Genomic DNA, 26,987 nt, shown 5'->3' with positions numbered 1-26,987 from the left:
CTGATTATATTGATTCCAAATATGTAAATTCTTTAAGTTTAATGTTACGTTTTAAAAGTTACGAGCCTAAGAAAATTTGTCCAATTTTCGAAACAGGGGAAACACCCCTGAAAAGTCTCGCCGTCTTAATGAAAATCACACCGTCAACATAAGATCAGAAAACCTCACTGTAGAGCTTTCAAGCTCCTGTATACCAATTGTAGAATTTTGCATGATTAACCTATCAAACCAGCGACTTGAAGATCGGGAGAGACCTCATTCGATTGGAAGTCGAAAGCTCTAGTGCTTTTTTTAAGTGACCAAAAAGATTGGAGGTCCAACTAGCCAGTTTCCCACGCTTCTTTTTTCCCTAAAGTCGTTCGATCAAAATTTTAAGTAAGCCATTCTGTTCAGTATAGCTGAAAGGTTCTATCACTATACCTTTGGGGATAACGTGGCCCCCCATTTCTCCTGGGGATAGGGCTGTAAGCTACGCAATCTTCCCATTATTATGTGTATCATTCGTTTATGGATAGTATTCAGACATTTTTTTAGGGGGGGGGGTGGTGGTGGTAATTTTCTGCTTTAGAGGATTTTTCACAGTGAGCATTGTCCGCGGGGAGGGAAGTTTCTGAGGGAAAATTTTACACTTGGGAAATTTGCCAGAATTGCTATGCAAAATTCTTTTTATTTGTCTTACTCCGTTTTGCCGATTCAATTTTACATGTAGAGATGTTCTGAAGAAATTTTCAGTGGGGTTGGTTTTGTTGAAGGATTTTTCCATGGGGGAATTTTCTACGAGAGAAATTCTCCATTGGTTGATTTTCCGCAGGAGCAACTTACCACTGATGGTAGAGGAATTTCCGGAAAATATTCCCACAGAGGAAGAGATTTCTGCCTTGATTTGAAAAATGATCAGAAATTAAAAGTCTGCTTCAAATGAAAGCATGCTAAGGAGAATTTTTCAGACAGAATTGTCCGTAAGAAATTTTCTGGGGAAATTTTCAGCTTAGATCTAATTGTCTGGGGATGGGGGAGGTATAATGCGTGGAAGAAACTTTAGTTTTAGGAATTTTCCGTGGAGGGACATAATTTCCCATGGAGTGGAGCTGGATTCCCAGGCATCATTTGAAGACAACCAGAAATTAAGTAAATAAAAGTAAGTTGTTTCAACGTAAAGTAAGGAACAACATTAAGACTTAAAACGAGCAGAAATTATTTTCTATATGAAGAGGGTTGCCTCCTCAATACCTCGCTCTTTACGCTAAACTTTGATTTTTCATCCCAATTCTTTAAGAACGACTTCTGAAGCACAAGAACCGTTTAATTATAGGCAGCGCAATAGCACTGCCTAAGTAATGAGCGATATGGGCACAATGTTTTATTTATTTATTTTATTTTCTTTTTAGAAGAAGTTTTTTTTAAAGTTTTTAGAAACTTTAGTCTAAAGAGCTAGGTATTGAGGAGGGGGCAACACCCCTCATATGCTTAATAATTTCTGTTCCTTTTAAGTTTTAATATTGCCCCTTACTTTCAGTTGAAAAAAAACTTGTTTTTTTTATTTAATCTTTAAATGGCATAAATCCATACTGACTGTTCCCTTTCAGTTTTTTATCAGACCAATATAATATTTTGCTACTATGGCGTCAGGCTGAATCTTCTAGATCTTGTGCTATTTTATCCATGGCCTCCACTTCACAGCTCCTTAATTCATATTCTAATGTATTTGCTGCTTTCCTTACATTATTTTTAGTGTCGTATGATTTATCACTCAAATACTGCTTGCACAAACCGCCTCTTCTTCTCTAGTAAGCTTAAAGCATTTTCACTAATGTGTCTGGTTTCGTTTACTAGCCAGTGAACGCCTTTTCCTCCTTAAGATATCATATGTAACTTCAAAAATTATTTTCCTAAAGTCATTTCATCCATCTTCTACACTGTAAAATTTTAGATTCTCGAATTTAATATTCAGCTCTTCCTGGAAAATCTTGCTCAACCCTGGAGTCTAACAGCGTCATAATGATGGTCCAAACGACTATCTTGTTTTTAATTTATCTTGTTTTTGTTGTTCAGTAACGTTTAGGTCTTCTTGGCTGGTAGTATAACTTCTAAAAGTTCTTGGCTGGTAGTATAACCCCTGACTTCTTAAACCTGCTAAACGTGCGTGTTCAATATTCATCAAGGTCACACTTCTGGGAGTATTTTTCCTCCATCCTTTTCTCTAAAATCGTACAATAAAAAAAAAAAAAACTATTGATAGGTAACCTGAAACTTAATGTATTTCACATGGTGTAATAAGCAGAAAAGTAGATTTTTTTATGCAGATATTGTTTTAAAACTAGAATTTCTTATACTCTCTGTTACAAATATTAAAGCGGGGCTCCCACGGCGTCAATAAAGTTAATAAAGTATTCCGCAAAGTTAATAAACCGTTTTCCTCTTATAACTTTATTGACTTTATGGTTGTCGGAAAGAAGTTAAACTTTATTTAACTTTTTCCATAAGGTCCGGAAAGTTTAGCCAATAGGAGAAAACTTGTGGAAAATTTCAATTCAGCTAAAAGAAACTAGCCTAATTAGATAGCCAGTCTTGAACTTTTTTCTCTAATCTGTGGAACATTGAAGCAGAAGACTTGCTTATTTCACTAGTGAGAAATAAACCTTTAATATACAGTTCCTCACAAGGAGAACATAGGGACAGAATTTGTGTTGAAAATGCATTCAAGGAAATAAGTGAAGTAATGTGTCAAGAATTGGGTCCTCATTTTTATCTGTGAGCCTTCTTTTGTAAATTTTAAAGTAAAAACAACATCTAACTTAAGACGAACTTATTAAATTGAAAAAAGTTATCAAAAACTAATGTCAGATATATTCAAGAATGAACGTGTCAAAAATTCAAATTAATTGCTTCAAATAATTTCCATAAAGTCAGGAAGGTAGAATTCATGTGTGAGCGCGACGAACTTTACTGTATGTAACTTAGCGAAATACTTTATTAACTTTATTGACGCCGTGGGAGCCCCGCTTAAGGGTCACTCCTTATCCACTGCTTACGTCTTTGAATTAAATAATTGATTTGATTAATTTTAAACCACGTTGATATTGTCAAATTTTTAGATGATTTTCGAAAAAATTATGTTAAAGCAAATGCTTTCTAAGTAAATTCATTTGATGTGTAATGATAGGATATTTTTCATTATTTTTATTTTTGAAGTCTATGAAAGGTCTCTTGCGATCTATTTTGAATTGAGTTTTGGGCCCTGAAATTCTAGCCGCTTGGGGCCTTCGCTTAAATTATGCCGCCACTGACTGCGCCTTCTTACTTTTCCCAGAATTTCCTGATTTTACCTAAATTCATCCCAAAGCCGACTATGTAGCCAAATCATATTCTTATATATTCTGGCTATTTGTATCTTGTGGAAATATCCAAGCCTCTATGTAAAACTCCGCTTTACGAATCATCGTACTTCTGTTAGAAAAAGAAAACATCGATTGTATTTGTATTGGAATAAGTAACTTCGTTTCTTTCTTTTAGGCTGGTGGATTGTCTGGAGGTGCTTTTTGTCAAAATTCAAGTTTGTTAGTGAGTTGTTAGGTACTGGTGAAGTGTCCCCTACAACAAAGGAAATTCAAGAGGCAAGATCGAAAGCTAGAAACCCACGGAAAAGACGAGAATGACCCTCTCAAGTGCAGACTTTTTAGCTGAAAATAATATTTGCGGACAAGCCCTGCTTTCTATTGTATCCCAGGGAAATGCAATCCATGCTGAGCTAGGGCAATTGAAAGACTTTGTCCCGTTAGTTTTTAAAAAAGGAACAAGTGAGCATGTAAAATTTGGGGGAGTACTAATGGACTTCGAATACTTTCAATCACCAGACTCATTTGAAGCTACTCTTGAAAAAAATGCGGTAAACATATTTGAGCTTTATTCCCTTCTTTTTTCTCTCTTTATAAGTTTCTATTATATAGGATGCATTTTAGCTTCTGACATATTCTGGACGAATAGATCAAATACTTTTTTATAACCTTGGGTAGTGCCTTAAAAACAACGAATTTGATTAATTCCATAAAGATGACAACGAAGAACGGTAAAGAAGAAAATATGTAGCGGGTTTTATTTAAAAAAATATACCACCTACGATGTGGAAAACATCCAAGATTTGTTAGTTTCTGCTTGTGTGTTGAAGTATGGAAACTCTGGTTAAGTTAATTTCAATAGACTAACTGGCTTCTGAAGATTATTTTGCATGGGTAGCACTGATGTGTCTTTTTTTATTATTCTCCCCAGCTAGCTTGGCTCTGGAACATCATAGAGAGTGGCCAAATCGCCATGCTGCTATTTTAACTTTTAGCCCTTTAACTTTTTAGTTGTAAAATGAGAAACAAGCATTCTATTTTAATGCCTTCCCAACCTAAGAAAGAATTAGCAGCTTCCTTATTTATTATCTCGAAAAGCGCTTTAAATTTTTGATACTATGTTTTATATTAATATTTTATAAATAATGATTAAGAAGAACCTGTAACTTATATTGCACAGAAGAAACAGCTTACGGCTTTCTCTTAGCAGGAATTGTAAAGAACACTATGTTGTTTGCACTACCCAGATTACCCAGTAAGTATTCTACTATAACGTCATTTATGGTTGTAACTTATGATTATGACATCAATCTTCATCTTGTATACAAAGTTGCAGTTTTTTGTCCCAGAATTTTATTTATTTTAAATATTGTGTTTAAATATTGTGTTAAAAACATTTTATTTTAAATATTGTGTTTGTCAATTTCACAAGGCACTAGATGTACCACTTTCCTTTAACAAGAGCCCTTAAACAGCTCTATGATGTTCCAGCGATCTGTTCGAAGCGGAAAAAAAATGAAAAAAAGAGGCCACATAAGTGCTTCTCATGCAAAAGAAAGTTATTTTCTTGTTGTTCAAGCCAAGGGACTGTAAGTTTTCTGTATAGGGTTTTTGGCCAAGGCAGCTCCAATGGTGTGCTTTTTTTCGATCCGATGCCATTTTGAGGGGGTTTCAGGCTATATTTTTCGGTTAAAATGGGCTGTTGTTCGTCCACGATCTGCTGTCTACAGTATTCTAACGTTTCGAAATGATTTTTCCGATAAATACAAAGGTACGAGTCTATGAAGTCCGTTTATGCCGATCTCAGCTGTTTTCAAAGGTGCCCAAAGCTTACAGTAACTGAAAAAAGCGTGTTTTAAATTAAATTTTCAAGTGTAAAAGGATCGCAATTTAACAGTCATTCAGAAATGGCAACTACTAGCCTCGCAAAATTTATGAGTAAAAACATATAATTAAGAAAATTTATTGGAATTCCAAAGAAGAAAAACCCTGGAAAATGGTGGCAGAAAATCACATTTTAGTCTGTGTACCGCTGATTTTCACTGATGCGTCTTTTTTCTCTGTTTTTTTTTTTCCCCGATGCTAACATGCTTCTGTAAAATCCTCTTGATACCACTAAAGTAAAATGCATTCAGAGAAACCTCATTTTGGTATCATTTTCGTATTCCATCTATGATCTTATGGTATATGACTTCATGGAGAGTAAGTTTCAGTAGGTATTGTTAGTAAATAGCGATAGCTTTAAAAAGGTATTCTGTTCTCTACTAGGTTCCAGCTAAGAAAAAGCCTTATGCTTTTTCCCGTGTTTACTTTAATTAATAATTTAGCAAGAATAACCAAAAAGGTCAAGCCTTTGGCCTCTTGCAGATGTAACTCTATGTTATGACGTCATGTGTTTACTTGCAGACGAACTTTTTTAAATTATAGTATATTGTATTCAATACATTTCTTTCATGGCTATTTCATTTACTTGTTCACTTGTCTCTATATTTTGCTACCTTCTTATTTATTTTACGTAATTTTTTGTCAATCATTTATAAGCCAACAGATTTCGACAAGTTTTCAAAGCCCACTAGCACGATTCGATGCTTCAAAAGCTGAAAATGAAGAGTCCCCTGGGGATATGCTTTTGTAAGCCGATAAAGGCAAGGGCATGCAAATTTGGAACGATTACCATCTGATAATACGGATCTGATGTGTTCTTTGAAAACATCGTTTTTTACTTAACAAAAACCTATTCTAATGAGCCAAGTCTTCAGGGGTCATTTTCTCCGCAGTGTTAGATCTTTCATTCTGTTGCGTGGTCAGGTTTGAAGACAATTCCTCTTTTTTATTGAAAGCGAAAATTTTCCGCGTCTCAATTAGGCACAGGAAAACTTTAATTGATAAATGATGGCAATTAGCATGCAATTAAATTATTGCAGAACATACTTCAAGAAGGTACCCATTCATTAGATTATTTGATACTGGTGTATTATGCGGGCACCGCGAAGAATTCAAGTATGGTTAATGCTAATGAAATAAAATAAAATAGGATGAATATATAATAGTTTAGGAACAAATTTGGGCTATATATTTGCACATTAGGGGGGGGGGATAAAGTATAACATATATTAAATAGGTAACTTAACCTAGGTACCTTTTTCCCCCCTGAACCCCAAAAAACAATCGTTTTAATATTGTAACTCATTGCGAAACCACGGTTTTGCAACGGTCTATAGTGGTCTCTTGCAAATAGCCTGTTTGACGGGTTTCTTGACTAGTTTCCTTGATACAGTCTATAGCGGTGGGCCCGCATAATGCACCAGTACCGATTATTTTCCATCTGATATGTTACGTACAGATATGCCACAGTGCATAATACATTCAATACTACCCCAAAAAGAGACACAATTATAAAAAATATGATATTTGAAAAGCTCTTAAAATAGGTCCACTTGTTCAGTTTTAGCTGACACAAATCATAGTTTCTATGTCCTGATTTTTGTAGCCACTCTGTCAAACAACTTTTGCTAATAAGTCCTATGCTTCCTTTGCAGTTGCAAAGACTTACCAAATTTTCTGAAACTCCTGAATCGAAACAATTTCGAAATTGGGGGGAGGGGGCTTAGCATGAGCATCTACATTGACCTCAGGCGCAAATATACTAGGTATGTGAATACAATATTTATTTTGTAACTTAATGATAACTATGTATTAGTTATATAGACATTAACGTCCAAAAGTAGTTTTGATGTAACACTATAGTGAGAAACAGTTGTTCTAACGCTAAGCTGTTACAAAATTATGCATAGAAGCATGGTAGTAGATTCTTTCTCTTGTTAGATTCTTAAATGCTGCAAAGTGTTTGTACCTTGTAACAATTAAAAACGCTCGTAAACTCTCAGGATACTTTCTAATACGTTCTAAGACCTCCCAGAAATCGTTCCAGATTTTTCAGTCCGAAGTGTATAGAACTCAAGAACGTATCCGGTTTTTTTCGGGGGGGGGGGGGGATTACAAAATACCTTAAAACATGCATAAAAAAATTGGTTATATTCATTTTTGTTGCGTTTTTACGAGTTGAACACACATTTAGGGGGGAACCCCCTAATCCACTCCCCACTGGATACGGCCTCGATAGAACTATACCAAGTGCTACTATGTTTGGTGTATGAACACGTTCTAGGACTGCACTAGATGTACGTCTTATTTGACAAAAAAAGGAAAAAAAAATATGACTAAAATAACTCCGACAACGAGAACAGAACTTACTGCTTTGGAACTCTCAAGGATTTTTTTCTAAGATTTCGTCAGAATTTCCACATTACAGTTTTACTGGAAATTCCATTTTACGCCACCTTTACCATTTTATTGGATATTCTCTGTAGCGACCATATTTCCAAAAATTCTTAAATACTGCTATTTCCTGATAACAGATATCTTTTACCATAGCTTGAATTTAATACAGTGAGTGTAAATGGAAAAGTGTAAAGTTAAGAGTGAAAGGAGTAAAAATATAATGTTCCCAGAGCTAATTGTGCCAGTACTCAGAGATAATTGTCTATAATTTCTCTTGGTCCCTCATCTTGTCCCTCTTTTAGTTACTTTGGTAACTAACGATTTTTGTAGCCAAACTGTCAAACAGCTTTTGTTAATATGTCCTATGTTTCCTCTGCAGTTGCAAAGACTTACCAGGTTTCCTGAAACTCCTGAATTGAAACAAATTTGACAAACATGATCTATACAGACTAAATTTATACAGAATATTATAACGTCAAATCATAAATGTAGTCACACTCAAACTTAAAATAATATATATTTTTTTAAACATAACCATTCTTGATAAAGAGGGAATAATAGTTTTAGAACGGACTTTCAACTACTTGTTTTAGGATGGAAGTCTAGAACAGTAATCTTTTCTGTATAAATATTTCTTTTTTTAGAAATTTGTATCAACTAGTTCTTCTTTGATCTCGAGTTGCCTCTCAGGAGTCATTTAGTCTGTTTTGGCTTGGTATTTTCTTTTTTGAGTATGCTACATTGTTGTTTTTATAATCAAAAGATTTGAATAAGCTGAGATAATCAAGAAATTTAAATTGACTGAAAGAATTGCTGTTAAAGACGAATTCTTCATGATTCGATTATATTATCACACTTTATGCTCATATGTGTTCCCTCTCTAACAAATGATTTTGTGACAAGTCTACAGCTGTAAATCATACCCAAAAGGGCAGGGTCATTGGATCCAATACTCTCTGATGTATTCATTCATCGAACCAGATTTATGGAAGAATCTGAACTTGCTTGAAAAAAATAGAAAAGTAAAATAGGATGTTCAACGATTTTCAAATTATTTTCAATCTAAGGCACCATGTGCACCACATTTAAAAAATATAACCTGTCAGATGGATAGACCTGAGTCTCAGGTATTGAATGGTATCAAAATGCCTTCTTTAGTTGACATCTTGAAACTTAAGGAGAGCAGAAAATAACCTACTTACTATAGCATAGTGATTGTGTGTCTTTCAAACGTGTACGTAATGTACAAGGTATTGAGAATGGAGGAGTTGTATCCAAAGCTGGCTGTCCCAACTAATGACAATTTAAGTGTAGTGTTGACGTGAAAAAATTTAAAAAGAATTACTAAACTCTGATTTATAACAATTCAGTGAAGCTTCCGTATTTTTAGCAGTATTTTTAGTATCTTAATTTCTTTTTACGTACATAAATAAATCAGTACTTACAATTTTGTTGTGAAAATCAAAGGAATAGAATTGCCCGGTTTTGAACATGTCCATGTCTACTAATTCCCCGGGTCCATGATTTTAATTTGATTTTTGTTCTAATTTTGAAGTGTTATCTATCTTGCAGTCATTGAGAATCTTAGATGACCAGTTAAAACTAACTTCGGGAGCATAATCAGTCGCTTTTATCTGTTTTTGGAAGCTATTCATAGATGCGTCGTAAATCTTCGTACTTTCTTAGAAGATTTGGAATCCGGAGCTTTTGTGCAACAAACAATGGAAATGCTTATGGATCACTATGAAGCCAGGCAGCTAATGGTAAGCTTTTACATTAACTATGAAAGCCAAAATTCTTGCTTGACACTTTCTTAAGTGGAGGATATTCACAGCTCTTGTTTATGCCCTACCCATTCCAGGAGGGGGGAGGGCATCTATTACTCGGTTCTCTGTGCGCCGCTTTGGGCAGGGAAGTAATGTAACTTGATTCTAGGACAGACTAAGTACAAAATTTTCAGGTTATTTAGGCACTGTGAATTTACTGCTGTCAAGGTCAAGAGTTGCGTAGTCATAGACGAAGCAATATCTTTGACGTAGTAAAGAGCGACATGTCTCTAAGGGCTGCCTGACGCACCTCATGTGTCCCCGGGTGCCTCCGTAGCTCCATTGGCATCAGACTAAAATTGTAGAAGTCTTATTTTTCTTAAAAAGGTTAAAAAATATGTATCCAGGGGGACGTAATCCATACAGCCCCAGGGGCAAGGGTAACAAATTCAGAATATAGCCCATTTAAAACGGACTTCATTGGTATATTAGGTTAAAAGTGAACATGCGTTGTTGCGTTTGAATTCATACACGTATTTGCGTTGTTGCGTTTGAATTCATACAAGTATTTTCAGTTTGTGTGATTAGAGGGCCCAACTAGAGGCTCCCGGGCCAGTGCCCGTTCTTATGAGCCCCATTCCAACCTTATACATATATATAGGCATATTGATCCTCTTTCAACCCATAATCCTTCTGGAATTACTTATAGACTGGTCCCTAATAGTTGAATGCTAGTCGTTAAAAACCATGAGGATTGCTGTACAAATGTCCAAAGGTCATATTAATTTATTTATTTGAGTTCAGGTGGAGTTCAGTTTCTGGTTATTTGGTGCTTTATAATCAAGGGCTTCTCAGCTTATTGGTTAGAAATCTGATGCTAGTGATGTAATTTAGATGTTAAAACCAAAGCATATTAGGCTCACGCTTAAAAAGCTGGCGCATGGTTTTTAAGGACTTTGTAGCTTTATCATCGCAAATCCGAGGTTAACAGTTTATTTAGATTCTGGAATCAACAAATGATTGCTAATTTGCGCAAAATGGACGTACATATGTTTTTGAGCTTGTTGGTAGCGATCTAATCTTGTACTATTGAAGTGCTAAATCAATAAACATTACGCACATGTTTCTGTGTGACAAAAAAATTGAATGGTTGATCAAACTTTTATTTGAGAATTTATTTTGTGTCATGTTTTTTTTAAATCTAGTGTGCTTCCAGGTATTGAAGTAGTGCTATCTAGATTTTGTTAGGTTGCAATATATGATGAAGGGAAAATACGAAAACTCACAATTAACTAGAGAATCGTAAATGGGGCTAAGATAAGTTTCTTCAGCATCTCTTTTAAGGGTAACTCTTTGGAGGATACATTCCTCGGTTTCAACCGTCCCTCTGAAAACTTGCATGAAACCTTTAATTGGAGCAATGATGTAGTTGCTATGAAAGAAAAAGAAATGGTCTGGGCTATCATGAATATGGCGAGCCATAAATTGTCGATTGCATAGCTAATGTTGCAATATTGCAATGCAAAATCAAAACCCAGTAAACCCATATACTTCACAAAAGATGTTTGTTTTCCTCCAAAGTTTGCATTTAAAGATTTCTGAACCTTTTTAAACATATACCAATTATTCCCTAATATTGCAATATTGAGGGTCAATATCGAAAGTACGGTAAGTACGTACTTCCACAAGTTTTGTTTAATTTTCACCAAAGTTAAATTTACCATTACTGTTCTTACCACAACTACCATCAATGCTCTTACCATGAAAGCTTCCATCATCGCTAGTACCAACCAACCCTTCCAAATACGACTGCTTCTACTACAGCTCGTTCAACTAGGAGTATTGCCACCACGGCAGCTCCTACTGCAATTGATACTACCAAGTTTCTACCATTTATTACCATTAAATTCTATTATTATTAACCCCTTAAGACCCAAGACAAAATGTCAAGAGGGTCTATTTGTCATTTTCACCAGTTTCTTTTTATTGCATAACTAAGCCAAAAATGCATTTACAGATTTTTCCTGTTTCCTGTTTCCGAGATGCATGCTGCCCTATTTATAGGACATTGGGTTCTTGTGGTATCAAAATATACACGATTACATCAAATATGGTTTTACTGACAAAAATTCGATTAAATGCAATACAAACCGACTGCAAATCAAGACTTAGTGTAGAAAGACACAAAACAGCCAATGCACAGGGTGGCGTCACATTTCTTAGAGTAGCTCAGTGGTCTTTTATTGCAGTTTTCTTCTTGGCATCGTCACTGCTTTTCGCGCTTCACTAGGAAATTTCCTATTCTATCATATCGTGTGCTAACAGGTGGTGCAGAACCTTGGTTTTCCTTCTACCACTGAAGGCCTTGGTTTCCGTCTTCCGTAATTGGTTTTCAGAAGGGATCATGTGACCTCCCGTTTTTAAATCTATAAGTCATTTCCTTTTCTTTCTAAACCACCATATTGAATAGTATGCAAGCATTGACGACAGCCATCTCTAACAGGCGCACGAACAGAGCCCAATGCCATTTATACGTTATTTCTCTAACAGACACAGCATACTTGCTGATTAGCCAGTCATGTAAATCAAACTCAACCCATGTAGATGTTGCTGCTGTACTGCCGTCTTTTACATCTGTCCCTTAAGTCTCCGTTAATCCGGTATTAGTGGATCTAGGCTGAGATGATTAGATGCAACAGAGACTATGTTGTTATCCTGCCATTTTACGACCAATATATTGCTTGCTGCATCAAACCGATAATCATACGCTCCTGGTTTCCCCTTCATTAAATTATTGTTGGAAGGGAAAGGGCGTCTTGCTAATTGGTTTTCTCTAACTGTCCCAGTCGCTTGAAATCCAGTTCCTTTCAGATCACACAAAAACTTATGACTATGGAAATTGTCAAAATATAGTTCATGGCTGTTACCATCTTCAACAATCTCTAGAAGTCATTTCACGATTCGAGACCCTAAGCCTTCTTTAGCAGCATGAGATGGAGCACTAGGCTCCTTCTCCGAGTAAAGATGAAACCGAAGGCAATAGCCGTCCGAAGTTCATAGAGCCCATGGTTTAAATCCATGTCAAATGACTTTCCTCGGATAAACTGTTTCAGATAATGTTTCCCGTAATATTTCACAATCATTTTGTCGATTGACATATGCTGAAAGGAAATTCCTAACTGCTTAAAGTTTGTGTTGACTGTTTAAAAGAGGGGTTTCACCTTGAAATCTCGCTGATCTCTGAAGTTTTGAACTGATTCTTTGTCTACGAAGTGGATGTTCTCTTTTATCCTCATAAATCAACTTCTGGGCATTGCTCGTTTGACAACGTCAAGTCCAAGATCTTCCATGACTAACTAATAAGCTCTTTGGGAATACTGTCTGTTACAGTCCGACAAAATCAGTATTCCTACGAACACACAAATTTCATCAGCTAGTAAAGTCGAAGTCTCCCCTAGAAGTTACATATCTAACCGTTTCACGAGAAATGAGGTCAAAGAATTTATTGTCTAGAAACAAATCCAAAAATTCTACTTGTGTTTATCCTTCTATTGCTTCTCGGGCTTTCTCAAGCGCCCGAGCCATTACTTTGCCCAAGTTTAAAGACATTTTTTTTTCATGGTGACTGATTGGCTGAAGCTGAAGGATGATAAAGAATTCACCTTATTATTCTTATTTTACTTATACCCGATTGAAAAAGAAAAAAAGGATTAATAATAAGAAAAAGCAAGCAATTCACAATAACTAATAGAAACTATCACATGGATATCACAAGTAAACTAAACGCATAAGTGAACACCCGGAAGAAAATTTCAGAGAGAATTATCATCGAAACCAGAAAAAGCGTAGATAAAACTTTCCACAAGTTGTCCCAACAAAATATCAGCTAAGGAAATTCATTAAAAAAAAAGTGAAAAAATCTCAAGGAAAATTGAAACCAACACAAAAAGGCATAAAACTTTGAAGTCGCTTGTCAGGTCTGTTGTTATCCAGGAATACGGTTAAAATAAAGTTATCTAACTGTTGTCAAAGTCAATTCTGGCTGGGGAGCGTTAACTATTTTCTACAGAGTTTTTAAAACTACTGTTGTGCAATTATGCTAGTTATGACCTTAATGACATCACTGATCTGATAATGAATGATCAATTGACCTGGAAAAATTAACATAGGTAGCTTGGTTATCAGTAAAGGCGTTACCACTCAAAGGAGATTATTCTCATTGTAAATTTGTCCATAAAAAATAAGCCAGCTGTCCTATAAATAGGACAGTGGCACGTAACGGATTTAAACTTAGCACTAGGGAACGAGAGCAGTTTGATTTGCAAGGCAATTTCCAAATATTTCTTCAATTCAATGACCTTCGGACATTATATCCTTAAGTAATTCGATTTTGCTGAAGTCGTTTTTGGGAGATATCCATTTTGGGAGACCTGGAAAAATTAACATAGGTAGCTTGGTTACCAGTAAAGGCGTTACCACTCAAAGTAGATTATTCTCATTGTAGATTTGTCCATAAAAAATAAAGCCAGCTGTCCTCTAAATAGGACAGTGGCACGTAACGGATTTAAACTTAGCACTAGGGAACGAGAGCAGTTTGATTTGCAAGGCAATTTCCAAATATTTCTTCAATTCAATAACCTTCGGAAATTATATCCTTAAGTAATTCGATTTTGCTGAAGTCGTTTTTGGGAGATATCCATTTTGGGAGACCTGGAAAAATTAAAATAGGTAGCTTGGTTACCAGTAAAGGCGTTACCACTCAAAGTAGATTATTCTCATTGTAGATTTGTCAATAAAAAATAAAGCCAGCTGTCCTCTAAATAAGACAGTGGCCCGTAACGGATTTAAACTTAGCACTAGGGAACGAGAGCAGTTTGATTTGCAAGGCAATTTCCAAATATTTCTTCAATTCAATGACCTTCGGAAATTATATCCTTAAGTAATTCGATTTTGCTGAATTCATTTTTGGGAGATATCCATTTTGGGAGACCTGGAAAAATTAACATAGGTATCTTGGTTATCAGTAAAGGCGTTACCACTCAAAGGAGATTATTCTCATTGTAAATTTGTCCATAAAAAATAAAGCCAGCTGTCCTCTAAATAGGACAGTGGCACGTAACGGATTTAAACTTAGCACTAGGGAACGAGAGCAGTTTGATTTGCAAGGCAATTTCCAAATATTTCTTCAATTCAATGACCTTCGGAAATTATATCCTTAAGTAATTCGATTTTGCTGAAGTCATTTTTGGGAGATATCCATTTTGGGAGACCTGGAAAAATTAACATAGGTAGCTTGGTTACCAGTAAAGGCGTTACCACTCAAAGTAGATTATTCTCATTGTAGATTTGTCATAAAAAAAAATAAAGCCAGCTGTCCTCTAAATAGGACCTTCGGAAATTATATCCTTAAGTAATTCGATTTTGCTGAAGTCATTTTTGGGAGATATCCATTTCCCAGATCCAGGATATTCTTTGTGAATGGATTGACGTATTTTTTTTTAGAATAATTTTTGAAAAACCTTCAGAGATGACCTCTTTTGATCGACAAATCGAGTGTTTCACTACGATTACTACTTACCGTAGTTGAACTGGAAAGCACTGACGGAAATCACCTGCAGCAAATAAATTTATTTCATCGAATAACAAGTTTGGATTTGCAGTAGATCGCAACAATTGATCCATATTCTGTAAACTTTTGGTAACATCAGTGTCTCATACATAAGGGAAACGCCAAGTTATTCTAGTTATCTAGTTTTTACTGCACCATTTCTAATGCTTTAAATTGAGTCTGAAAGCGTAACTTTCAGGCCAAATGTCTTGTTTGTTGTTTGTTCAAAAGGCAATAGAGTTGATCATCAGAATATTGAACGTCCATGTTTCAGTTATCGTGGAAATTGTAAATGTTGTCCGTACCATATCCTCCCACCCAGAAAGAAAAAATTTACTTGCGATAAACGATAATAAATTAGCTAAACAAACTTGTCTAAGAAGTTGGCTAAATTGTGTTAAAATCTAACGAAAGAAAACTTTTTTTTTGTAAATAGCTTATGCATACATTAGCTCAAACTCATTAGAAGTTACTACAAAACAACCTGAAAAGATTTAAAATTATAGAATAAAATACATATAAATTCAAGGATGTCCCATTTAAAATAATTAGTGGTTTTATTAAACTATATTTATATACTATCTAGTAAATTGCAAATGACGTTCTAGCCCTTGTGATGGGTAGGCGGACACACCTACGCTTATTCGTGGTAATCCCATCTCTCTACATGTTTTGCATCATTGTATATATATATATATATATATATATATATATATATATATATATATATATATATATATATATATATATATATATATATATATATATATATATATATATATATTCCCTAAAATTTTTGGGTATATAATCTGGATAATAGTGAGGCACTGTATATTTTCTGAGTATCACCTCATCCATGCATTAGGGGACAAATACAGAACATCTTTTCACAGAAGGGAGAATTAGCAGTTGTGATCTTTTTGTTTTTTAGATCACATCATGGAATTTCATAATGATGTTACAACAGTTTTACCTACTTTTTTTCTCAAGGTCATAACAATGGGTCATGTGAACTGAAGGAAACTAGCGAGATAAGATTTATTCATTATGAAACGTATATGCAATATTACACTATACTATTCCCCCAAAGGCTCTTTGACCTTTAAAGAAGGGGAAAGACATATAAGTCACTGACTCAGAGAAAAAAAGTACTTACAAAGAAAAAACAAATAGAAAATAAATAAATAAAATAAAAATCATACAACACAAAAATTAAATAAAATAAATAGATTAAATAAATTAAGTAGATTAAACAAACAGACTCGAATGAATCCGGCAAAAAAACTTGTAAGAAACCGATTTTTTTTTTAAACTGACCGTTGTCATCGTTTAATTTTGGCAATTTATTGATTGTATTGTGTTGTTTTTTAGTGCGAAGCTTTATGGTTATTTGGGACGATGCTTTTGGTGGTTGACATATTTATTGATGGTGAAGTAAGGGAGCAGTTGCTTGTAACCTACTACCGCCATTCGGCAGATTCAAGTAATTGCTCTTCGGTGGATGATGTGTGCAAACTATTTAGGTCAACTGGGTTCTCATATAGTAAACGAAGACCAAACAAATACCCTGAAGAATATTTTATGAGGGAAGCCTTGCCGCATTATTATATAGGTGAATTATGTATATTTTTGCGTATACATTTTCTTACTCTTTCTTTCGTTTTTCTGTAGTGCTTTTTATTGTTGTTTTGACAACAATAAATTTTTATTGTTAAGTTTTGTTTATTTTGGAACATGTGTAAAAATTATGAAATTTGTTTTTCTTGGTTATAAATTGAGAGTGCATATTACGGCATATCTTACATTTGCTTAGAAATGCTTCTACATATAACCTTTTATTATATGGATGTTTCTCATTAATAGTTTAGCTTAAACTCTAATCTTTGCTATGGCTCCAGAGGTTGATAGTGTTCTTCAATCGTGGCCTCCAGACGTCGGAACGATGAACTATTGCTGGGTGTCCAACCAGTCTGGAATTATAGATTTGTGAGAAGCACGCCTTTCCCTATTTAGTGTCGATTCCTGTTGGTTACTCGCTTGTCCTTGTTGGATTGCCTCTTCTAGTTATCACTGGAAAAGCATGCTTGGCACTGATGGCTGGCGTGAAAATGATATGTTCTAGGCATTGCCGCCTTTGCTGTCTGTTTACATTTTGATAAGTCTGGGGGACTTGTGTATTGGCAGATTTTTGCTCAGCATTGCAGATTTTACGGCTGATCACGGATTATTGGCAGGTTTTATAGCGGCATTGCAGGCAGACACAAAGGTTTTTTACGGTTTGTTCTATGATTTTGTATAATTTATGCTATCTATCCTTTTATTACTTTTTTGGGTAAATGTACTAAACACATATTCTTCTTCGTTTTTCATTATTTGGTTGTACATATTTGCCTTGTTTCACAATATATTAGTACCTATCTTCTTTCTGATTACAACTTGGTATCTTCAAGTTCCACGGCATGTGTTAGTCTAGGAACATTTTGTACTCGATTCAATACTGTATAATCGAACTAACATCTACGAAGGAGAGTTAATTTTTTTTTATTCTGCACCAAGCAGAAAGGCTCATTGAGTTTTAGATAATGTAGTAAGGATAAGAATCTAGAACACCTTTAGTTGCACATACATACAGTTTATCCGCAGCATGCAGTCTTTAGTGCAATGGTTTTAAGGTCGCCTTGTGTAATTTGAAATCATTTCTTGAGTTTACTAATTTCATGATAAACGTAAGATGGGACATACAAGTTTTCCCCCTTAAGTCACAGTCATATGGGTTGTGCTGTAACTGTAACCCATAGATTATATGTGTTCCAAGACTTAATAAAACCTTGACATTGAAGGCCTATTTTTATAATATTGGTTGAAGGATGTCGCTTAATTATTTGTTGGGCCAAATAAGGCTAAAAAATCAAACCGATACTACAGCCAGTGCTAAACTGAATAGCCAAAACTTAAAAGAATTAAATATCCTTTGAAAAAGCTAAACTTGTATAGTTTAACATATATCATCTAAACGATATTCTGTTCTTTGAATGTTGTAATAAGAGTTTCATTAACTCTCCTTGGCGGTTGCAAGTAGACTGACTCTTTTTATCATGCCATATTTTATCATGGGAGTGGCAATGTATAATGACGACAAGGCGTATCTTCATCCATGTTGGTGATAACTTTGGGACCCCAGCTTGATTATGACCTTCGCTAGCTGGGTTTTGCGTTGGCCACCAGTTTAACGTTGTGTAGGGCCAGTTGGTCACAAGAGCCTACCTCAAACATTAAAATTTGTTTGCTGGTTGTAACCATTATAACTATACACAATATTGGTTTCAAAAGAAATGTTATTTCGTTACTTATTGCAAGTAGTATTCAGGTTAAACATGCCTATTTTAACGCCAAGTACTCCAACAATTCAATACAGACAATCCGTATTTTGGTTTTTCGCTTCATAAAATTTTCTTACAGATTTTCATCGGAAATTGCCAACGACGAAAAAAAAAAAAAATCAGATTTCGTATCAAAAATATGCAGGAATTCAGCTATCTAATATCAAAGCTCTTACCTAGCAATGAAACACTTTTTGTTTTTTCGGCCTAAATTGGACTTTATTTTTACTATTTGGTAATAAATTATGATATGAGGTACTATTGCCAAAAGCTAAATTTTACAGAAAAAAGAGAAAACATTTCCTATCTTAAAAAGCTTTAATTAATGCTACTGATTTTCTACCCTTTCTTGATCCATCCATCCCAGACCTGTTACTGATTTTGTTTATTTTTATTTTTTTACTTCAAGATCACGTCATTGGAAAGCTTTGTTCATCCGATATTTACAATCAGACTAGCGCGTTTCCTCATCCTGAACACCACACCGCTGCACTCTCTACTCAAGCAGGCATACTAGCAATCTGTTTTTTTTTTGCGCCAGAATGTCTTTATCTTCAGTCGGCAAGAATGAGAGAAATTGTTGACAGATTTTTGCCTGATAGTTGGGTTGTACCAATTCACATGGGATGGTGCATGAACTTGGTGGACTGGTGGCAACCTTATACCGCTGCTCATACTGCTTTAACTAATACAATAGAAGCAAGTAATGTGAGAATTTACTCAAAGAAACAGGCTGATTGTTTGCAAGTAAGATTTCTAAGCTTACTGTCTTCTTCATAGGAAAGAAAGTGGGATTTTGTGATGAATTGTTGAAAAGGATCTAACACATCCCGAAAGTGCTTTTCTGCGTTCGTATCTTTGACATTTCTCTGAATAATCTGTGAAGCTTTTAGCAAAAATTTAGACTTCATTTTTATTAAGCGTCTGTTGATATTCTGACCTGAAAAAAAGTAAGGATTTCTTCAAATTTTCTTAAAATTATACCATTTTTTTTGCCATTATTGAAAATTATCAATATTGTTGTAACTAATGGAAGTGGGGGGTGAGTGTGAAAGTCCATTTCGGTTAAAGAAATCAGCTAGAAGTGTTAAATATATCATTTGTAATGCGGCTTTTCCTTTGTTCAGAAAAATGAAAGATCCATTCAAAAAGTCTTTCAAACTGGAAAGCCAATTCTGCATTGATTTCTGCTTAGATCAGCTTATCTCGGTGGAATATTGTTGTATTTGTAAAATCCTGTTTTTTAAGGGAAATGCAAGGTTTTGTGTTGCCTACATTCCCGGTGGAATATTGTTGTATTTGTAAAATCCCGTTTTTTAAGGGAAATGCAAGGTTTTGTGTTGCCTACATTCTTATTTTTAAGATGTCAAATACAATTTTAAGATGGCAAATACAATTTTAAGATTGGTAAGTCACTACCCTGAAAAACAAGTTTTATGCCCAGTCAACACCATCGTTAAGCCTGTCGATAAAAGCAAGGTTTATGTATGGTGTATTTTTATTTTCTTTGTTTTAACATCACACTTGTACTACAGAAGCGGAAAATGAAAATGGCAAGATATTGGTTTGAAAAGTTTGCATTAATACTCATTTGTTCCCAACAATGGTTACTCTTACTTTTTGCTTACTTACTTACTCTTACTCGATCTTTGTATCTTTTGTTAGGACAATCTTAAACACAGGGAGGCTGTTGTCCCAAGATTCCATCTTTTCCAATTCCCCGAAAAGCATGCCTAACTATTAAATTTTATTGGTAACTCATGAGAAAGCTGTTGTTCCAAGTTTCCGTCTTTTATAATTCCCAAAAAAGTTTGCCTTTGGTCTTTACTCTGGTTGATAAGTCATATATTTTGCATTTGGAAGGTAAACATTATCTAACTCAACAAATTACAGAATTAAGAAATATTGCTTGAAAATATTTAGTCTATAGAGGTAAATAAATATTGGCAAAATGCCGGAAAAGCTTTGCCACATCCTACGAATTAAAGATCTAACAGGCTTTTCCCGTTTTGAAAAAAAAACAAAACAACAATATGAACAGGGTAACCTTAGTGTAAAATCAGCCGAACCATTATAAAAGTAAATTATATACTTTATTTTCGTCTAAAGTATATGTCTTTTGTTTGTTTTTGTACTGAAAAGAAATTATAATAAAGGAAGAGAAACAATCTCTGAAAGAATAATAAATTATCTATGCATTAAATTTTAGTGCTACTCACTTTATAAATGTATTTTGGAAGCTCGAAGGTCCCAAATAGAGCAAGCATACTACTTAGGAGTTTACCTCAAACTCAACCAAATCGAATTAACGCAGTTGGCCAAAAATGTGCTTGTAGAATAAATTAGATATCTGTCTACCCAAAAACAGTCAGGTACAATATCCTTGATTTCTTACTTATCCTACCCGAATCGGCGAAAGCTCAGAGAATGCCTACAATTTTGAAATAACATCTTTTAAAGTCTTTAAAAAAAGGAGAATAATAATAAAGAAGAAAAATGACGAAAGAGAACGAATGATTTAAAGCAAAAACCGCGGTCAAAAAGAGTTTAAGGTTAGAGAAGCTGTAATGAAAGACAATAAGAGAAACCACTCAGTAATGAAAAATAATGAAGAAATGTGGGGGTGGAACTGATTAATGAGAAATAGTTAGTTCTAAGCCTATTAATTAGTTACGAGTATATTGGAAGTGGGGAGGGGTGGAGGGGTATACTTTGGTCTGCCTCCACCAAAGTCAAAGGTTTCTAGGATTGTTCTTTCAACTATATTTTCTTTTATTCACCTATTTATGTTTGTTTCCTATTCCTTTGAAACCAATTTCAGAGTAAAAGGCTTTAAGGATAAAATTCTATGAGACACTAATTCTATAAAAAGACTCAAGTCGTGTATCTATATTTAGCTTTGATCTTAGTGCTATTTTCTTGGCAAATAGTGTCTAATTAACGTAGTAACGTAGTGAATTAACGTAGTCTAATTAACGTAGTGATGATTAACGTAGTCCAGATTCTAGATAAAATTTAGAATCTGGAGTGTCTTCAGTTCATTATTTCGAATCTTGAATACATGTATATGTAAAATAATTTTTTTGAATTGATTTAACTCTTTCTTCGAAAATTTTGCTACATATTTTTTTTTATACATATTTTTTAGAAATTGATTTTGCAAACGCGAGTGGCCTTAAACGAAAGAATGTACTCAACCGAAAACTTGCTGGAAAAGTCAAACAGGCTATTGCGCCTACTCCAAGATAGTAATGTAACACTTCCCGGGTTTTTTTAAATGTTCTTTCTGAAGGAAAAATAGGAGAAAGTTCCAAAAATGTCCAAAAATTAAGAGACCTTATTGTAGCCAACCAAATCACCAGTGAAAATATATTAGAACTAATTCTAAACACGGCAGAATTAGAGCTTCAAATTAAAGAGACTTTGGGACAGTTACTTGAAAATAAAACGGTGGAGCTGGAAAGATTACAAAAAGAATGTATATCTTCCTTAGAAGAGCTGTCTGAGGTATATTCAGGGAAGAAGCCTTTTACGAAGCTGGAGAAGAATGAAAATCTGGCAGCATGGTTTATTAAAGTTTCAAAATATCTGAAAGAAATTAGTTTTGAAAATGTCTCTGGAACAAGCCGAAAGTTGACCCAAGTTATTAGAGCCTTTGAAGAAGTACAAGGTAAACCTATTACTGTTGAACGGATCATATGTGTAATCGTCAGTGTAATAGTTATTTTCTGCTGTAGAGCTGGGTAGACAGGGCGTTTTCTTCCAGTGTTTTCTAAAGCTAACGTCTGTGAATGGCAAGCCTGTTTTTTTTTTTTTTCTCATAATGCATGGACGTTCAGCAAAAAAATTCGTTTGGCCAAACCATAAATCAGTATATTAAGGGAGATTGCGTGAACTTGAATCTCATTCAAGTAAGTAAGTGAACCGAAAAACCCTAAAAATGTTTGAATCCATTGTGATACAAAATTAATAATAGAAATAACAAAGGCTTTATTTAAAATAAACAAACAAATACATCAACTGCCACAGTTCAAGTTTTTGAAGGTTACACACCCGTAAAAAAATTCCTGATATTTATACCCCATAACAACTAAATAAATAAAACAAAAGAATTCAAAGAAAATAATGATAGAAATATTAAATGAAGAGAATGAAAATAAAATCAAGTATAAGGTCCCAGGGACTTCTTGCTGTCCGGTTCTAAGCCGGCTTAAGGGCTTCGGTGTATACTTGAGAAAATGTGTTGGTCCCCGTCCCGCAATGGTATCCGTGACTCTTGCTTTTCCCGAGGCCAAAATAATTTCAATGATTTAAAGAATATAAAACTTGGAATGCTACGACGCTAAAAAATAAATATCGTATTGACATTTTGACTGACGATTTCAGATGATTTGAACTGCACTTATTCGGAATCAGATATCAGAAATTCATATCCCAGGGAAGTAGGAAGCATTAAATTCAATAATATAGAATTTATTCACTCAGGCAGGAAGGATGGGATGCCTAGACAGGGAGTAGGGCTCATAATGAATAAGGAAGCTGCTAAGTCTTGTATAGGCTGGGAAGGTATTAATAATAGAACACTTATCGCTCATTTTATTACTAAAAAGTTCAGGGTATCAGTTACAGTAGTATATGTCCCCGTGGAACTGAGTGACTGAAATACTTGTGACTCAGAGGATGTTTACTTACGGTTACGGGAGCAAATAGACTGGGTGCCAGGTAGAAATATGGTGTTTTTATTAGGAGATTGTAACGCCCAGATCGGTAGTAATTAGGATAGATAGTATCCTAGCCTAGGTAAATTTTTTATCAGAAAAGAAAACAGTAATGGCTACAGACTGCTGAAATTGTATAGGTATAACAATCTAGTTATAACCAATACAGTGTTTGGTCATAAAATGGCCCATAAGTTAACGTAGTATTCTTGTGATGGTAAGAAAGCAAACCTTATTGATTATGTTATTGTAAACTGAAGACTGGCAGGATCAAGCTCCTGGATGAGAATTTGATATAAATTTTCCAGGAACAGTTGAATGCTAAACTGGAGAGTTTAAAATTTCACAAAGTAGAAGATGGATGGAATGATTTTTGGAAACAATTTGTGAAGTTGCAACGCAGCTAAGAATATTAGTGAACAATTTTTATATTTAATAGAGAGGAGAAGGAGCTTGTACAAGAATTATCCGAGTAATAGATCATATGAACACAAGGGGAATGTAAAGAAAGTGGAAAAAGCATTAGAATATGAACTAAGGAGGTGTGAAGTGGAGGCCATGGATAAAATTGCCGAGGATCCGTAAGATGCAGCTAGGCGGCTAAATAGTAAAATATTGTACTGGCAAACTGAGAGGGAGTAGTCAATTCGGACTTGACTCAGTTAAAGATAGGAACGGGGCCCCAATTAGTGGTAAAGAAGGAGTTAAAGAGAGATAGGAAGAACATTTCAAGAATGTGCTAAACCAAGATAGAGTCGCACAACAAGACATAGAGGAAAATGAAAAAGTTGTGATACTTTGGATATGAAGGAAGATTTGTTTTGTGAGGAAGACTTAGCGACAGCACTAAAAGGATTACAAAATAATATGGCCCCATGTGCTGATTGTGTGGTAAATGAGTTTCTTAAATACGGTGGCTCTGAGGTTAGAAATAGCTTACTGAATATTATGAATATGATTTTTGAAAAAGGGGAAAGTACCTAGTGATTTTAGGAAAACCCTAATTAAACCACTGTATAAGAAAGGTGGTATGTAAAGAAAAGTGAAAGGTGATATGATATGTAAAAGGTGGCTCTTAAGAATGAGTGTGGTAATTATCGAGGCATTAGCCTGGTCTCTGAAGGTAGCAAATTACTGAGTAATATGATACTTTTTTGACAGAGAGATGCTGTAGACAAAGTTATAAGAGAAGAACATTGCTATTTTAGAAAGGGTAGAGAGTGTTTTGACTGAATTTTCGCTCTTAAGTTAATAATTAAGAACTGCCTGAGTTATCAAACACCTTTGGTCCTCAGTTTTATAGATTACGAGCAATCTTTCGATTCTGTTGATAGAAGAGCTTCAGTAAAGGTTTTATCCTTATATGGTTTACCAGACAAATACATTAAAGTGATTAGTGCTATATTCGAGAATAACACTGCTGCGGTTAAGGTAGGAAATGATATTAGCAGCTAGTTTTGTATTAAATCAGGGATTAAGCAGGGTTGTGTTCTATCCCCCTTTATATGGATTATTTTGATAGACTTTGTCTTAAGGAGCACAGGAAAAGCAATGGGAGAACACGAATCAAATGGGGAGAAAAAACTTTCCTGGACTTAGATTATGCAAATGACTTAAGCATCCTAGATGAAAGTGTGAGCAAAATCAATGAACTTTTGGAGGTTTTGCGAGTTCTGGGTGCTAGAATAGATTTGAAAATTAATGTTCAGAAGACTAAGTCACTAAGGCTAGGAATAAATGAAGATGAAAAGGTGACTGTGGGTGACGAAAAGATTGATCAGGTGGACAGCTTCGCTTACGTTGGTAGTATTATTAATAAAGTCGGTGGGATTAGTGAAGATGTTAAAAGTAAAATAGCCAATGCTCAATGTGGTTTTTCACAGTTAAAACAAATTTGGAAGAATAGGGATTTAAGTCTACAAACCAAGATTAGAAAATTGGAAGCTACAGCAATGACAGTGGTCAACTAAGTTCCTGAAGCATGGGTGCTCCGAAATGCGGATGAAGATTTGCTAGGTGTTTTCCAGAGAAATTGCCTAAGGATTGTTCTGGGTACCCGGCTGACTGACTGTATTTTAAACAGTAGGCTCTACGAAAAGTGTAGCTCAATCCTGCTTTCTAGGGCTATAATGACAGAAAGGTTGATATGGCTAGAACACATTCTACGGATAACAGATTGCCGAAGATTTTCCTTTTCGGCCAACCGTCTAAGGATAAATAGGAAACAGGTTGTCCACGGTTGGGGTGAGAGGAAGTCATAAAAAAGATTTAAGGGAAACGGAAACTTCCTGGGAGGGTGTAAAGAGGGAGGTTTGGAATAGATTGGGATAGAAGAGGGCGTACGCAGCTGTATTGGCCTCGGGTGGCTTGGTACTGCGGTGAGTTATTTGGAGGATCAGTTGTAGTAGCTACTACTACTACTAGCAGCTCACTGCAACACTAAGCCATGGAGGACAACACAGCTACAACACACTCCTCCATCCTAGTCTGTACGCAGCTTCCCTCTTTACATCCTCCCAAATAGTTCCCATTTCCCTTAAGTCTGTCTTTACGACATCTTTCCATCATATTCGGGGACGAATCGCTTTTCATTTGGCCCTAGACAGTTTGCCGACAAGGACAATCTTTGGCAATCCTTCATCCGCAGAACGTGTCTTAGCCTTCTCATCCTTTCTCTCATTACAGTCTTAGAAAGCGGGATTGAGCCACATTTTTCGTAAAGCTACTGCTTTAAATACGGTCAGTCAGCCGGGTACCCATACAATCTTTCGGCATTTTCTCTTAAAAACATCTAGCAAATCTTCGTTCGCTTTTTGAAGCGCCCATTCTACAGAACCTTATTTGACATCTGTCATCAGTTTTTCTCTGGAAAACATCCAGCATTCTTTCTTCCGGTTTTTAAAGTGCCCACGCTTCAGAACCATGAGAGAGAGATAGAGAAAGAGAGAGAGAGAGAGAGAGGAAAGAGATAGAGAGAGAGGGAGAGAGAGAGAGAGAGAGAGAGAGAGAGAGTCCGAGTGTTTAAATCGAGATCCATAAATCTGCTTTTGGCTCAATATGTATATAGTGTCTCTATGTCTTGTCTGATGTTATCAGTTTAAATTAGACCTACTGAAGGAGCTAAAGAATCTCTACTGAATTTAGATTTCTTTTCTTTTTTAGAGTTAAATCAAGTTGAATCCCATCCGCATATCCGTCAGTACATGATAGACATAGGGACAACTGTCAAACAAATGATCCGAATTATCAACATCAGTGATAATCAAGTTGTTACTCTTCAGCTAATATCAGATTTCTCATATGCTTGGGGAGACCATATCAACCATTTTGTACCAAAAATGCAGACTTTGGCCAAGAAAGACCCGAATACTGTATCTCGATTGAGGGCTACGTTTCTTAAGCTCTCCAGTGCAATGGAACAGCCATTGCTTAGGTAAGAACACAACTGTACTCTGTTTTTGGGGACGGAGCAGTTATTCGAATAAATTGAAATTGAATGTTCTTCATATGGTTTCATAGGGTTTTGTCTAGCAAAGTAATGAGTTATCATAAGAAACAAATCAGCTAGTTAAGGCTACCGTTCTGTCATTGTGACCCTCTAATTTGTATTTTGTAATGCGACTGTTATTTTGTTATTCAAGACTGCAAAAAAAGACAAGAGGAAATTGGACACTGTCCACTTTTTTTTATTACATCCAAGTAAAGAAAGAAAGAAAACGAGTCATATTTAGTAAAGTATATATATACATACATATATAATAATTTACACTTTACTGCAAATGAAACTAACACACTGATATATGTGGGCGATTTATTTCGCGGCAGGCTTGTATTATACTGACTCTCATTATCGCTTTTCTTCTAACAGCAGCCTCTTCTTGATGCTATGGCGTCACCAG

General features: G+C 35.2%; 1 protein-coding gene across 1 annotated transcript in view; it reads left to right on the top strand.

Moving 5' to 3' along the window:
- LOC148947029 (WASH complex subunit 5-like) overlaps positions 1 to 26,987 on the top strand; it is a 67,204-nt gene that overhangs the window by 17,218 nt on the left and 22,999 nt on the right. Inside the window, 7 exon segments of the mRNA XM_089096495.1 lie at positions 3,514 to 3,886; positions 5,471 to 5,537; positions 9,213 to 9,379; positions 16,362 to 16,602; positions 18,780 to 19,117; positions 21,632 to 22,040; positions 26,251 to 26,521. Of these exon segments, the coding sequence (XP_088952621.1) occupies positions 3,653 to 3,886; positions 5,471 to 5,537; positions 9,213 to 9,379; positions 16,362 to 16,602; positions 18,780 to 19,117; positions 21,632 to 22,040; positions 26,251 to 26,521 (1,727 nt within the window). The 5' untranslated portion in view covers positions 3,514 to 3,652.

Source organism: Artemia sp. Qi Xiang Cuo, chromosome 11, assembly GCF_049724085.1.
Source record: "Artemia sp. Qi Xiang Cuo chromosome 11, ASM4972408v1, whole genome shotgun sequence".
Taxonomy (NCBI): domain Eukaryota; kingdom Metazoa; phylum Arthropoda; class Branchiopoda; order Anostraca; family Artemiidae; genus Artemia; species Artemia sp. Qi Xiang Cuo.
Note: the sequence above shows the minus strand (reverse complement) of the source record. Positions and strands in the feature narration are given on the sequence as shown.